The following is a 15600-nucleotide window of genomic DNA, read 5'->3' on the forward strand; positions in this document are numbered from 1 at the left end:
AACGATCAAAATCAACACCATATGGGGAGTAATTCATGACAGCGGTTGCAACCTTATCAAAGTAAATGCATATAGCTCCACATTAGCAACTTTGACAGTACTACATTGAATTTGTATGAACATAATATTTGACACGTGGTAATGCGAAATGCACGTGCAATGTTCAACCAAAGGTTGACATACATGTTCATGCGAAATGCATATGCAATGTTCAACCAAAGTTTGACATACATGTTCATGTGAAATGCACATGCAATGTTCAACCAAGATGCGTTTTATAATATTTCATACATGTAAATGTGAAGTGCACATGCAATTATCACAGTGGAAATGTGATGTGTCGAGAGAACTGTCACGAAAGTTCATCTCGCAAGATGACTGAACTCATCTATTAGGAGCACCCATCTGTCGAGAATTACTGAGGCAAACTGTCAAGAACGACAGTTCATCTATCGAGAACTACTGAATTCAAATGTCGAAAACGACAGTTCAATTCAACAGACCCTTGCTTCATTTTCTTACAGACGAAAGCATTAAAACCATAGAAATGTCGAGTATTTATTTATGATGAAGGACAACTTATATCACTTTCAAATTTCAGCAACTAATTAATTTATAAGATAAATAAAGTGTGATATTTTACTTCAAATATTTAATACAAAGCAAAATTTGAATTCATATTCGAATTTACATTATCACAAACACCTACTATGCATCTTTTTAATTTCCTCAAAAATTTAATTTTTCTACCTAATAACTCCATTCAATTGATCCAAATATTGATTTTTATGTATAATAACTAAATGTGTATTTCACATATGAATTTTCACATCATACTTACTAACATAAAAAAAAGTTTCAAAATATCAATTTCATACTAACAAAATATAGCACCACTTCAAATTTGTAGAAACAATTTACAAATATGTAACAGAAAGATTCATGAAATGTTCACCATACCCAGAACTTATGTAATATGATTCCTTATCTCATTTGTTCACTTTTACACTCTGGACATTTCAACTTCAAATTTGTAGAAAAAATTTCATCTTCTCCTCAAAATGTAAAAAATGGAAGAAAACAAACCTGAAGATATTAGTGAAAGTCTTCGTCGGAGGTGGGCATCGCAGTGGGAGGTAGGCGATTCCAGTGAGAGAGGAGAGTGCGTGAGAGAAAGGAGTGTGTTTGAGTCGGTTTCTTTCTTCTTGCTTCACCTCCTCCTTCTTCTTTTCCTTTTATATTTTCAACATTGAATAAACCTCATGACATTTCACAGGTTTTTGTATACTTTTTAATAGTTTAGTCATATCTCATTTAATGAAAAACACATAAGGTATTGAAATTATTCAGAGAGGCAAAAAAGTCCGAAAATGACATTTTTGATAGAACTTTAAAAAGATAATATTTTTGATAATACAAAGTGAAATTTTGACTCTTATTGTAATTTCCTCTTCCTTTTATCAAACATAATGGTTTGAGTAGAGATCGAGCCTCCGTTTGACCCCTATTTTTTGAAATGAAAATGTGTGGAATAATATTTTTTTTTTAAATGAGTGATTGAAAAAAAGGAAATATTTTCGATTCACGTGTAATATTATTTTATAGAAGATTTTTAATATACAACTTTAAGCAGTTTCATACGAATTTGGTTAACCAAACCTAGAGTAGAATCACCAAATAAATTTGAAGGACAGAACCAAAACCAATAAACACCAAACCAAATGCAGTGAGACAAATAAATAACGTTGACCAAACCAAATAGCATCTTGTAGACCAGAGCACGTTATTTTTTTGCTCAAAACGGAATGTTGACTAGGATTTAAATTTCAAAGAGTTGAAAACGGTGGACACCCACAGTCAACATAGGGGACCCGTCACTTTCGACGGCTCAATATCCATATGTCACTTTCCGTCAGGGTCTATTTTTGTCACATATTAAAATCTTTTAATATGTATGTCAAAATCAAATAAATAAATATATTTATACATGTATATGACATTGATGGTTAAGCTTTTATATGAAAAGATTTCAATAATCTAATTTTTTTTTTATTTTCCACACGTGCAACTGCAACCTTGTTTTGATGCGACTTAATAAAAAAATATTATTTACAAGACTTTATTTGATACTCATATTTTTCATAAATATAAATACATTTTTCTTCATCTTCTTTTTAATCACGCGTTTTTAATAATATAATATTACACACAAATTCAATATTTTTTCTTATTTTTAACCACGCATTTTCCATCAATCAGCTATTTGATTTTTTTTTTCAATTTAATGGGCTCAAACAAGTCCCAAATATTTTAATGGATATTCTTTATTCGACTTGGCTTAAAATATTGCTTTTGACCTTATTTCAAGAGCTTCTCTATCTTGAGAATCTAGTAAAGTGTTTTCCTTTTCTTAACTTCTAGATAGAGGTATAAAATTTGCTCCAAAAATATAGTTATAATGTATATGGATTAAACTCCTTTAGTAGGTCTTGGTAATGCAGCATGATTCAATGTATATATGTTGTGTTCTTGGACCTTTACAGCTCATGATATTCAAATTTTTAGAACTTTTTTGGTTGTTGTTAATAACTTTTGTCTAGTGAACAAATTTAGTTTATTTTTTAATTCTTAAATTTAATTTTTTCATGGAGTAATCTTGTCAGTTAAAAAGTAAATTACAATAATTAAACTACGATGCAACGAGTAAACAATATATTTTTACTAGCATATACCTGGCATGCAATACTAACTTGAAGTGTGGGTCGAGCTACTCGCCTCGAAATAATAAAAAAAAAGAGAATATTTTTATGGAGGTGGAATTGAATTAAACTTGTGGTACATCCGGGGGTATCGAAGCGTGTACTTGGACACGCGGCGACCCCCCATTGGAGGAAGCGCATGTGGGGACATGCCCTTCCTCCAACCGGGGGTCGCCACGTGTCCATTAGGTACATACTTCTGTATCCCCCGATGTACCGATAGCATTACCAGGTGGAATTTCCTTGGTTCAGTTCCCTTCTTTCTATTTAATAAAATAGAGACAAAAACTATATATTGTTATATAGTTTGAAGTGGTCGTTATAATATACAAGATCTTATGTTCTTTTCTTTTTTTTCCTAATGTTGTTAGCAAATCACATTGATGAACAAATTATAAAATCATGTTTTTTAACGTTATATCAAACAAAATTAAATAGTGTCTTCCGGGTTGGAGAAGAGTGAGCTACAATAAAAGCTCGTAGGAAAAATTAGTGAAAAGTTATAGAAGAGCCTTGGTGTCAACTAAAAATGAAAAATAGAAGCGAAGTAATGAAATAGGGATAAGGGACAAGGAGCATCGAAATCAAGGTATAATCTCAACACTCTAGGGATTGGGATGGGGTAGAGAGCTTCGCCCTACAACAGCCCTATCCCTATACCGTTCTATTGTCATCCATAGACATTATTGAGAAGTGAGTAAAATATTGAAGTCTTGGCACGAGTACGAGGGATAAGGGATGCTAAAGCTTGGCCTTACCTTCTTTGGTTGAAATACAAATAAGTTAATGAAAAGCAAGGTTAGAATCTCGTAACCCTCAAAGCAAAAATCAGCACTCAAATGCTTTAAAATCCCTGAAAGACAGAGATTGAGAGTGTCGTCTTGACCCTACGCAGTTTTCTTTGACCATCCATAGAAATCAAAGAAAATCAACCCTCAAATTTTTTAACAACAGCTAAAGTATTTATGTTTTATTAGGGGATGAGAATTTAACAACTCAATCAAAGTGATAGACCAAAATCGACTTGGCGCATTTTATGTGATTTTTGGATTAGGTCGGTTACTTTTGTCGGTAAGCATGTCAATTTCAATTTTGGGTTTTATCCACCAAACCAATAGAGGTTTAAATTATTTTTTTTAATATTTAAATAAAATTTCAAAATACAAAAGACCAAATACCCAAATCCTACACAACATGACACGGCATAGACATAATGCATTTAACCTAAATTCCAAAATCTTACCCAAGAACCAAAATCCATTTTTCATTCTCGCCATCTCTCAATATTTCTTTTATCTTTCTCGATACCCAGCTTTTCATAGTTTAGTTTCACACTTACACTATGAAATGTGATTTTCTGAAATAAAAACGCCAAAAACAAAAATCAAGATAAAAAAATCAAGCCAGTCCCTCATAGTTACAACAATGAAGTAATAGGTATAACAAAACTCTTCGCCAATTCACCCTATTGAAACTACCTTTGAGCCAAATCCTTTCATTGCTATTTGAGAAAGGCCTTGTTCAACTCCTGATGCCAATGCTAATGTCAGATCATGTCTCACCTTACTTGACACATGTTGGCCTGTTGCTCTTTCCATCAAGGTCTAAGGTATCTTATTGATGCGCACCTTCCTTTGGCGGTCACCAGTAGGAAAGATCTTGTGCCTCAGGTTTCTTTTCGTCATAGTCTCTTAGGTTATTGTCTTCTCATTGTAATGAACCTGTCTCTGTGCTTAAGTTGCTATAACATATGTATTGTCCACTTTGGGAGAATATCTTAAGAGTTATAAGGGATAAGAAGATATATGTTATTTCAAAACGGACAATATATATGTCATAATAACTTAGGCATATAAGGTGGGTCGTTACATTTGTCTTCTGTAAATCTCTCATCACCTCCTTTCAACAATCACGTTTCAATTTGTCAAGGTAAGTTTTTAATTTTCCAAGTTTCTCGAGTGTGTTAGTTTCTCCTACTCTCAACTTTTTAGTTTGTAATTGTTTTACTCATTTTCTATTTTGAATCTCATTAATTTCTCATTTTTGAACTTGATAAAGGGTTATGAAAATGATGTTCTAGTTTGGGAGTTTTGAACTTGATTTGATTAACGTGATGGTGAAAAGTGAAAACTTGTAGTAAAATTGAATAGATTCAAATTGATTCGATTTAAGTTAGCTTGATTTGAGAGCCATTGTTGAGTCGGCTTGGGTTTTGATTCATTCAAATCAACTTGATCGATCGCGATGTCAAATTAGGCTCTAAATCAATCCAATCCACACACCATCGTACTACACAATATTACGAAGCCATTTTTGGATGAAGGCATTTCGGGCAACCCGGGCAGACCCCACGGTTCGGGCAGCTTCTCATAAACACTGCACACGCTCAAAAAGAAAACGATAATTATCCCACACACTCGCACAATCTCTCTCTCCACCTCGATGCAGAGAGAAAACAGACATGTCATGAGAGAGAGAGGAAAGTAAGTACAGTACAGAGGTGAAAAGTTGCAGAGAGCCATAGAAAGTGCTCTCAACGAATTACATAAGTCACTCAAAGAAAAAAAAAAAAAAAAAAAAAGAAAAGAAAAGAAAAGGAAAATATTTTCTTTTTCAGTTTTCATTATCATCTCTGAATAGAGAGTGAGGTTATGTAATTGGATCAATTATTTGAGTGCAATGTTGGAGTTTTTGGGCAGGAAGTGAGATACTATTTTGTGGGTTTTGTGGGATTTTCTATGCGACTCTTCGCTTGTGTTTGGATCTGAGATATATTTTGATGAACCAGTGAGTTTGGATACTTATCTGCACAGATACGTATGAAGCTGATGGAAAGAGAGGGCATGGTATCATTAGTGCTGTGGTTAATTTTAGTGGTGCATCCACTGAAATTTATCTGTGCTAACATGGAAGGTTTGTGTTTACATATGTGTTTTTATATTTGCCTATTTTCAGGTTTTTTTTTTTTTTTTGGATATAATTTTAGTTTATTTATTTATATGTTTTTTTGTTCTTTAGGCCCTAGATGTTGAATTTATTTTCGCAATATTGTAGTTTTATTGTAAAGCTTCAACATTTTCTTGGATTTTTTTATTTATTAATGCCATTATTGGAATGATTTTTTGAAATGTATATTTTGAATATAGGGATGTTATGCCAAAAAATATGTCAAAAATACTCACTCACCTAACTCATTGTGACCTATATTGACGAACTGTTAATTTTATATCAATCCACTGGCATTGACCTTATTTTAGAAATTCTTATATAAATTGTAGTACTGCCTTTCTAATCTTAATTGACTCTTTACTTGAATCATTCTCAAGAAATTTATTTCTTGGTCAACGTTCTTTGGAATTAGTTCTACTTTACTGAAATAATTACGAAAACCTTGATCTTCACACCATATCTTAGCTGTTCCATATGGCAATTTGGGATGATCAACGTCCCTTAAAATTTGATGGTATTGATTTTGACGCAGTATTATTACTCTGTGGAATCTAAGTTTTGCAATTGCATGTATGAACAGGTGATGCTTTGCATAGCCTTAGGACGAACTTAGAAGATCCAAACAATGTGCTGCAGAGTTGGGACCCTACGCTTGTCAACCCCTGTACATGGTTCCATGTTACATGCAACAATGATAACAGCGTTATAAGAGTGTAAGAATCTGCTTTAATTAATTTTTCGATTTTCATACGTTCATTGCTTCTTTCTGAAGTTGGTGTCACGAGTTTGTTTGCCAAGTGTAGCATTCTTTAAGGCCTTCAACATCTATTTTTATTTTCAGTGATCTGGGGAATGCTGCTTTATCAGGTCAATTGGTACCACAGCTTGGTCAGCTGAAGAATTTGCAATACCTGTACGTCATGTAAATTTACCGTTCCTATTGTATTTTTATCATTAAAAATCATAAGGCTTCAAGTCAGCATTATGAACAGAAAATGACCATTATATTACATTGAACATTTCACTATGTTTGGAATGACAAATCTGCTGGCAATTATATTCTGTTTTTCTATGACAAATATATGATTTGCTCATGGCTAGAATCTCGCTGCATCAAACCTAAAATGTATGATATTTACTAAAACATTAGTTGTATGGATAAACTGCATCAAGATGTTTATAAATTGTCAGCACCTGAATTTTGCATGAATAGGATGATGATTGGGACATTGTGATTCAGATTTCATTCTATTAGCACAGCAGTCTTATTATTACGTGAGAAAAAAAACAAATTTTACTATTTGTAAAATTAAGAAAAGTTTGAGAATTCTATCATAAGAAGTTTTGATATCATATAGCAAGTTTTTAAGTGTCATTTTCATTAGACAATTGAATATGTTAAACCTATTTAATGAAAAATCATCCTGCTAGTGATTTTCTGGGAAATATTCTGTTTTTGTACTAAAATATACTTAAGGTCCACCTGGATGTCACATCAGCCATGGAAAGGGTCCCACTACATGCACACGTGTCTTGGGACGGAGATTAACTCCTCGTTCACATAGGCCAGTTGGACTAAAAGAGCACATCGGCCTTCGATGCGTCCCTAAGCAAAGAATACTTGGACCGCTAACACTTGGCTAGAAATGTAATGGGAGGTCCCGACCACAAACAAGATTGAGGGCCTTGGAATGACCTCGAACATGAATGAAACTCAGTTCAAACATTGGCATAATCAAACTGGAAGTTAGTGCACTAAACCCATCTGTGCAGACAATGGAATTTTGGATAAAAATCACAAATGTGCAAGCATCCATAAGCTCTGGAAATGTACTCAATTATGACTTCTAACACAATGATGAAGAATGTTAACTCATGAAAATGGCTAAAGTACCCTCATTAATTACCTATAAATGGACCATTGCACAATAAAAGAGATTCCATCTTTCACTTTAAAAACTCCTAAAGTTTGAAAGATTATCTCTTAAAACATCTCAGATTGAAAGAATATCTGGGATTGGGCCTCTGGAAAATTGAAAGACTATCTCCAATCAAGAAGCGAACTCTGACAAAAGAGCGTTGGAACATCTCTCTTTCTCTTACAAAAATTTGCTTCTAAACATGCAAAATCTCCAAAAAGAGGTAAAACCTCGATCAATTTGGAGATAAAATTCTATTGTTGGCGTTAAAAAAATATTATCGGTTTTTTAAGGTCAACTATTCACCACCGTATGTGAGAGATCTTACCAAAATCACGAGAATAAAACAGGTGAGGGACAAAAAACTCAAAAATACAAGTGGAATCAAATCAAGGAGCAATTAGAAATCAAGAAGAGGCAGGGTGTTCGTAAAAATCCTGCAAGCGTACTGATTTATACAAGTAATAATCGTGATGAGAGAGTTAGTGTCCTACAGAGAATAATGCTCAATTCTAGTATATTTAATATATTTAAATTCGTGACTATAACAAAAGATATTTGGTTGGTAACTAACTATGTTTTATAACAAAAACTTTTAAAATTAATAACAATTGGTTTAAAAGTCAAATATGGGTGAATGTATTCGATTTTTGACTCCACTCATCAATTTCTAGTTCTAATTCTCAAACAGTGATAATTAACTCAATTCATGCAATGTGACAATCGATAATTCCATTTTTATTTACTATTATTTTCCAAAATATAATAAATCGATGATTACTACAAGACAATCATATTCCTAATCCGAATTCATATGGCAAAATATGTATTGACATTTAAAATTATCCCATATGATAGCATACGCCTTAAATACTGTTCCTAATATTTATTGTTCGTGTGTTCCGTAAACAGCGTTCTACCTACCGTGAGTTTTTTAATACTATGAATAAGCAACTTATTGTCCTAATAATGTGCAAACATTAAAACAATGTAATTATACATATTAATGAAATTACAATGCAAAAATTAAGATGAAAACACAGAGTCTTAAATTAAAAACTAAGAATCAAAGAGTTTTGTCATCTATTCAATACAAAGGATTTTAGCCTAACATATTAATGTAAAAATTACAAAGAAAATAAAAGAAAGTCATCACCGGAATCATTAAATTATAAAGAAAATCTGAAAATCTTCAATTTATGCCTTGAAATCCAGATCAAAGCGTTGAATTCTTTATTCTTTGATGTAAATTCTCACTCTTTCTCTCAAAAGTCGGCTTACAATCCTCCAGGTTTCGACATGTTCTCCTATTAATATGATGTCAAGGAGGTTGTTTACCAAAATAAAATAAGGAAACCTAGATTTTTTCACAGTTTAACACTGAGGCGTTCTCCTAGTGCAATCTAGGGTGTGTGCCTGGGAGCCTTGGGGTGCCTCAGCTGCTCATTTTTTATTGGGGCCGTGCGCCTCTCTTATAAGTGAGGGCGTGCACCTTGTCTAAGTTCCAACAGCCAAGCAGTTTTCAGTATTTTTGTTATAACTTTTTCTCTCGATATCTGATTGAGGTGGTTCAATGTACGTTGGAAAGCTTACTCAGAGAGCTGCAATTCTTGTACAAATATTTCTTTTCCAATTCAATGTTTGCTATGCCAAAATTGTGTCTCACTATAAGGCTAAAAATTCGAAGCATAGCCTTTCCGGCAGAAAGTTGATGTATGATAATATTTTGACTATGATTTATCCTTTTGACTTCTTTCCTCATCTAATTGATCTCGAGCATTCTCAAATCTTCATCGTGAGGTTCGAAACAACTTATGAGTATTTATATTTTAGTCCTCGAACTTTGGATTTGCTTCATTTTAGCCCTTTTCCGTTCTTTTTTCTAATTCTTGATCGAAACATGAATTTTTCCTAATGAAAGCAATAAACAACAAATTAGGTACTAATTTGTCCAAAGAATAACAAATTATCATCATTTAGGATCCCAAATAAGTGTAGAGACTACACTTTTATCACAGGGCAATCTTTCCATCTTAGCAGATAGGAGTAAATGTCTCGGAACAAATAAGAAGCCAAACTTACATGGGATTGAATGAACATTCCTTACAAAAGGTCTCGAATTGAAAGAATATATGGGGTTGATTGGTCGATTATCTTGGGGATTGAAAGAAATTTTTGATTGGATATCCATTCATGATTCAACTATCCGAACTTCTAATTCTTTCTGGCGTAAAAGCCTTGAAAGAAAAGAGAAGTGGTGAGAGAAGCCAATTATTCAAACTTCAGATTTCCTTCAACCAAAAAGCCTCGGAATCAATAGAAGTTGATCTACTATGCTTCGATCTTCTCTTAATATGATATTTCGAAGAAGAGAAGTCGTGCAACGGTTAAAACTACAGTTGAAAGATTTCAATACTAGAGGCCAAGAATTATCAAAATCCTTCATTTTACATAAATATGAAAATCGAACTTGGAGGGCTAATATTACTTACTGAAATAATTATAGTCCACGTGGATGCCACGTCAACCATGGAAAGGACACCACGTTCACATGCATCATGGGATGGATATTTATGCCTCCTTCACTGGCCTGTTGCACTGAAAGAACACCTAGGCCGTTGAGGCATTACTGTGGAAAGAATACATAGAAGCTAGGAGGCTTCGACCACAAACAGGATTAAGAGCCTTGAAACGACCTTGGACATGGACGAAAACCTTAGTACAAACTCTAACAAAATAAACATGAAAGTTAGTGTAATACGTGTTAATATGAAATCATCATGCCTTGTACACACATATACATACAAATATTTGCGAGCATTGATTTTACATATTTTTTCACATGTTTATCTGAATGCATTAACTTAATGATTTTGTCTAATATTGGATCTTCAAGCATCATGTTTGTTTGATTTTTTTGACAGGGAGCTCTATAGTAATAATATAAGCGGTCCAATCCCCAGTGATCTTGGAAACCTGACTAATTTAGTGAGCTTGGATCTGTACTTGAACAGTTTCAATGGTCCCATTCCAGACACATTGGGCAAGCTTTCTAAATTGCGCTTCCTGTATGCATACTCATCCTGGATGTGGAATAATATTGCGAATCTGAATTGCTTGTTATGGTCTTTGGCTCATGTCGATTTTTTTTTTTTTTTTTGGTTGCCTGATTTATATCTCTTGTCCCTATCCTCATATGCAAATCAAAGTATACCATGCATGTGGCAACAGACAAAGTTATATGCTTGTCACCTTAATTGTCGCTGTAAAGCATACACGGAAAAGAATGTTGTAAGCCTTCCCTTGAGTGTTGCTAGGATTGCTTCTTTTCTTAGTTATTTTTTCTAGGAAACGAGAACAGATTTTGTGTGAGATGGTTTTGTTGTTTTAAACTGTGGAATGGCTGCGACCTGTGAATATCGTCCTGACGCTGAAAGTAATCATGTTTACAATATGGAAGTGGTTTTAATTGTATAATTTAACTAAAAGAAACAACTTCTTCATTAAAATGGTGTAATTTCGATTGCTTATGAGCAAGGGAATATGCTATATAGTGACTAGAAGAGAGGAAATTAGTTCTTGTTTCATCATCGAAAGACACTTGTGAACAAAAAATAAATTGACAACAGAGGATCACTGATTCTTATTATTGACAGTTAGCAGCGTGTCTGCCACACACTGGAGGTTGCGAAGATTTCAGGGATAATGCTACCTTAACTGAGGAAGAAAGGGGAAAAGCTGAGGGCTTAACTCTGGTTCTTTTGTTCAAATCTGTCTGTTCATCATTTGAGCCCATTAGCTATGTAGGGGCATGCTTGCATGATCATCTTTTGAGAAACTTTGTCAATACAACGAATTTGCTTTGGGTGCTGAAATTTTGACCATAGTGGTGTTGATGATGCTGTTGATGTAATTTTGAGCTATTGTGAAAGTATTCTTGGCAAGTAAAATGGAACGTAAAACTTCTTCTTCGCATTCAACCCCTGACCTAGGAAAAAATGAACAGCAAACTAGGAAAAGATCCAGAAATGGACAGAATTTACAGATCTGTGAAGACTATGATTTAACAAATGTTAGCATGATAATTTCTGTGTGTCAGTGTTCTGAAAGGATTTGAGTTTGCCTTTTCTAAATGCCATCTTATATGAGGATTTTATAATTGTATACTGATGTGTCAGATGGAAACATGTTGACATTCTCGTATGGTTTCTCCATGTGGCTTATTTGCAATTTAATTACTGTAATATCTCATGAGACATTATGAATCTTAACCTGCACTCTTGGTGATTTCTGTGCAAGGATAGCCGTCTAAATAACAACAGCTTGACGGGCCCAATCCCCTTGTCATTGACAAATGTGTCATCATTACAAGTGCTGTAAGTGCCCAAGTTGGTCTAATTCTACTCTGTTTGTCTTTTTCCCCTTCTACACTCTCTTAGATGTAGGCATGCGATTCTCTCTGGATGATGTGATGGTTTCGTGTCAAATTTATATGCAGGGATCTATCCAACAACCGTCTTTCAGGTGCAGTTCCAGATAATGGTTCCTTTTCTCTATTCACGCCTATCAGGTTTCTTGCTGATATACACCCGGCATTAATTTGAATAGAAAGTATCGTGGTTTTGAATTGGTGCTGACTTAGAGAATTTGCCAATTTACAGTTTTGCTAATAACTTCGATCTATGTGGCCCAGTCACGGGACGGCCTTGCCCTGGATCTCCTCCATTCTCTCCACCGCCTCCATTTGTTCCACCACCCCCAGTTTCTTTGCCAGGTAATTATATTAAGTATTGGTTTGTGGCATTTGTGCAAATAGCAGCTCTACTTCAGGTGCTTATCAGATGAGTGCCATCTTCAATATTTTTTATCTTAGTACGTGCAAGGATAGAGTTCTTCTGTCTTTGTTTAGTTTTTGAAGTAAGAAATTCTCTATATATTCACAGTTTGCCATCAGCATAACTGTGTGAAAAATGGTTTTGTTTGGTGCCTGCTAAGATTGAGGAAGTCCTATTTTTTACTCTTAATGGGACGCTGATTTTGCTTGTATTGATTCTATTGATCAAAGATGTGTTGTTCAACTAAGATGTACATAATAAATATATACAGTTCTATTCCTGTCTATGATACTCATGGAAATGTATTAAAAATAGCCGCATTTCATCTCAGCATATCTGCTGGAATTTCACCCAGAAATTGGAAGAACTAAATGAGTTCTGGTGCTGTAAATGGTCTTTTAAGCTTAGCTTCAGTTTTAAATTGGCTGATTTTTACTGTCTATATTTAATTCTGAACATATAAATGTAATTTGTTGGGAATTACTTGCCATTAGCTCTTTAACCGGCTTAGCTGGTATTCCCTAGCTAAATCTATTATACAAGTTTTTCTCTGGGTGATTGTTGATGAGAAGGAATGAAACTGTAGGACAAAATAGTGCTACTGGAGCCATTGCTGGTGGGGTTGCTGCAGGTGCTGCTCTGCTCTTTGCTGCCCCGGCCATTGCGTTTGCATGGTGGCGGCGGAGAAAACCAAAGGAATATTTCTTTGATGTACCTGGTTGGTAGTTTGACTGTACACATTCATTTGCATTGAACAAGATTCTCTAATACCGTACATAACTTGTCTGCGTATCTTTGCAGCTGAAGAGGACCCTGAAGTCCATCTGGGGCAGCTAAAACGATTCTCTCTTCGAGAGTTGCAAGTTGCAACAGATACTTTCAGCAATAAAAACATTCTGGGAAGAGGTGGCTTCGGAAAAGTATATAAAGGTCGGCTAGCTGATGGTTCACTGGTTGCTGTAAAAAGGCTTAAGGAGGAGAGGACTCCTGGTGGGGAGCTTCAATTTCAAACCGAAGTTGAGATGATCAGTATGGCAGTGCATCGTAATCTCCTTAGATTGCGTGGATTTTGTATGACTCCTACTGAACGCCTGCTAGTTTATCCATATATGGCTAACGGAAGTGTTGCATCATGTTTAAGAGGTGATTGTTAAGACCACTCCATTGCACCAGGATCTTCGTGTTTCAAGTGTCCCAATTTCCATTATTTTCTGGTTCTCGTCTTAATTTATGGTTAAAATGTCCAGCCGTTGGATACGCTTTCATTCCAATCATGCACCAATTTAATTAATTGAATATATTTGCAGAACGCCAACCAAATGAGCCACCTCTTGATTGGCCCACACGGAAACGCATTGCTTTGGGATCTGCACGAGGACTATCTTATTTGCATGATCATTGCGACCCAAAGATCATTCACCGTGACGTGAAAGCAGCAAATATATTGCTAGATGAAGAGTTTGAGGCCGTAGTTGGGGACTTTGGTTTGGCTAAACTTATGGATTATAAGGATACCCATGTTACTACTGCTGTACGTGGCACGATCGGACATATAGCTCCAGAGTATCTGTCCACAGGAAAATCTTCCGAGAAAACTGACGTTTTTGGATATGGAATTATGCTTCTTGAGCTAATAACTGGGCAGCGGGCATTTGATCTAGCTCGCCTTGCCAACGATGACGATGTCATGTTGCTTGATTGGGTATGCCACCTTAACTTGCACTTGGTTTTCATACTCCTAGTTCGATGTTTTAAGAACCTATTTAAGCTTCCAATTTAGTCTTTCCCTGTATCTTTACCCACACCTTCGTCCTGGCTAATTTGAGAGGCATCTTCCTTTATGCAAATTTTCCGGCAAATCTAACTTGTGAAATAACCTGCTGATTTTTTTATTATTATTTTTTTAATCCTATAAAATTTCGGAACTCAAGGCATTTGAGTTTTATGTCTTACCTTTCAGGTCAAAGGACTTCTCAAAGAGAAGAAACTGGAAATGCTGGTTGATCCTGATTTGCAGAACAATTATGTGGAGTCAGAGGTGGAACAGCTAATTCAGGTTGCGCTACTTTGCACTCAGAGCTCTCCTATGGACCGGCCCAAGATGTCAGATGTGGTGAGAATGTTAGAAGGTGATGGTTTGGCTGAACGGTGGGACGAGTGGCAGAAAGTTGAAGTTCTTCGCCAAGAAGTTGAACTTGCTCCACATCCAAGTTCAGATTGGATAGTTGATTCGACAGAAAATCTACATGCAGTCGAGTTGTCGGGTCCAAGGTGACCGACCACTCACACTCATGGCTCATTTGAAGAGAGGAAATTACTAAGACTTTTTTCTTTTTTAACCCGTTTTGCTTACGAGAAAATAACATCTTTCAAGTCTCCTGAGAGCCTGTTGTGAATGTATGGTTATATTTGTGCATAGGAATTTGACAGACATTTGATGAATTGCATATAGGGTTAAATCTACCAATTGCCACAACTTTATACTTTAATGTCATCATGGTCGTCTAATTCGAATTTGTTTCACCGCGGCCACCAAATTTCATATAACGGTTCACAATGGTCGCCCAACTTCCATTCATCCTTATCGCTAATTTTAAAGGAATAAAATGATAACTTTACGTTACATGTTTAAAATAAATTCTAATAAAACAAAAGTAATTTTTTTTTTAATTTTAAAAAGGTTTTTTAGATGAGACTTTTTTTTTTTAAAATAAGTTCTTTGTATATTTTGAAAACACTTTTTTTTTCTTCACATCAAGTTTTTATTTTATTTTTTAAGGAATGTTTATTTAAATAATTTTTTATTTTATTTTATTTTTTTAAGTAACATTTTTTTAAATAAGTATTTATTTTATTTTAATTTTTAAGTAACTTTTTTAAAATTAAAATTTTATTTTATTTTATAAGTATTTTTTTTTCAGTAGTTTTTATTTTTTAAAAATTTATTTTATATAAATAACCATTTATTTTACCCATTTTAAAATTAGTGAAAATGGTGAAAAGAGGTTAAGTGATCATGGAAAAATATTATATGAAATTGGGTGGTCATAATGAAATAAAATCAAATTGGGTGGTCATGGCGGCACTAAAGCCTTGTTTGTCATCCTTTAGCAAATTAAATTGTTTGAAATAGTAATA

The 15600-nt window shown here is 34.5% G+C and overlaps 1 protein-coding gene across 1 annotated transcript; it reads left to right on the forward strand.

Moving 5' to 3' along the window:
* Positions 1 to 5578: 5578 nt before the first annotated feature.
* On the forward strand, positions 5579 to 14925 carry LOC111372301 (somatic embryogenesis receptor kinase 2). The gene is made up of 11 exons (XM_022994562.1): positions 5579 to 5672; positions 6289 to 6421; positions 6550 to 6621; positions 10552 to 10695; positions 11932 to 12003; positions 12126 to 12197; positions 12289 to 12401; positions 13049 to 13180; positions 13264 to 13605; positions 13770 to 14164; positions 14423 to 14925. Exons 1-11 carry the CDS (start codon positions 5579 to 5581, stop codon positions 14735 to 14737), a joined length of 1884 nt encoding a protein of 627 aa, XP_022850330.1. The 3' UTR covers positions 14738 to 14925.
* The last annotated feature ends 675 nt before the right edge of the window (positions 14926 to 15600 follow it).

This window comes from Olea europaea, chromosome 23 (genome assembly GCF_002742605.1).
Source record: "Olea europaea var. sylvestris chromosome 23, O_europaea_v1, whole genome shotgun sequence".
In the NCBI taxonomy this organism is placed as follows: Eukaryota; Viridiplantae; Streptophyta; class Magnoliopsida; order Lamiales; family Oleaceae; genus Olea; species Olea europaea.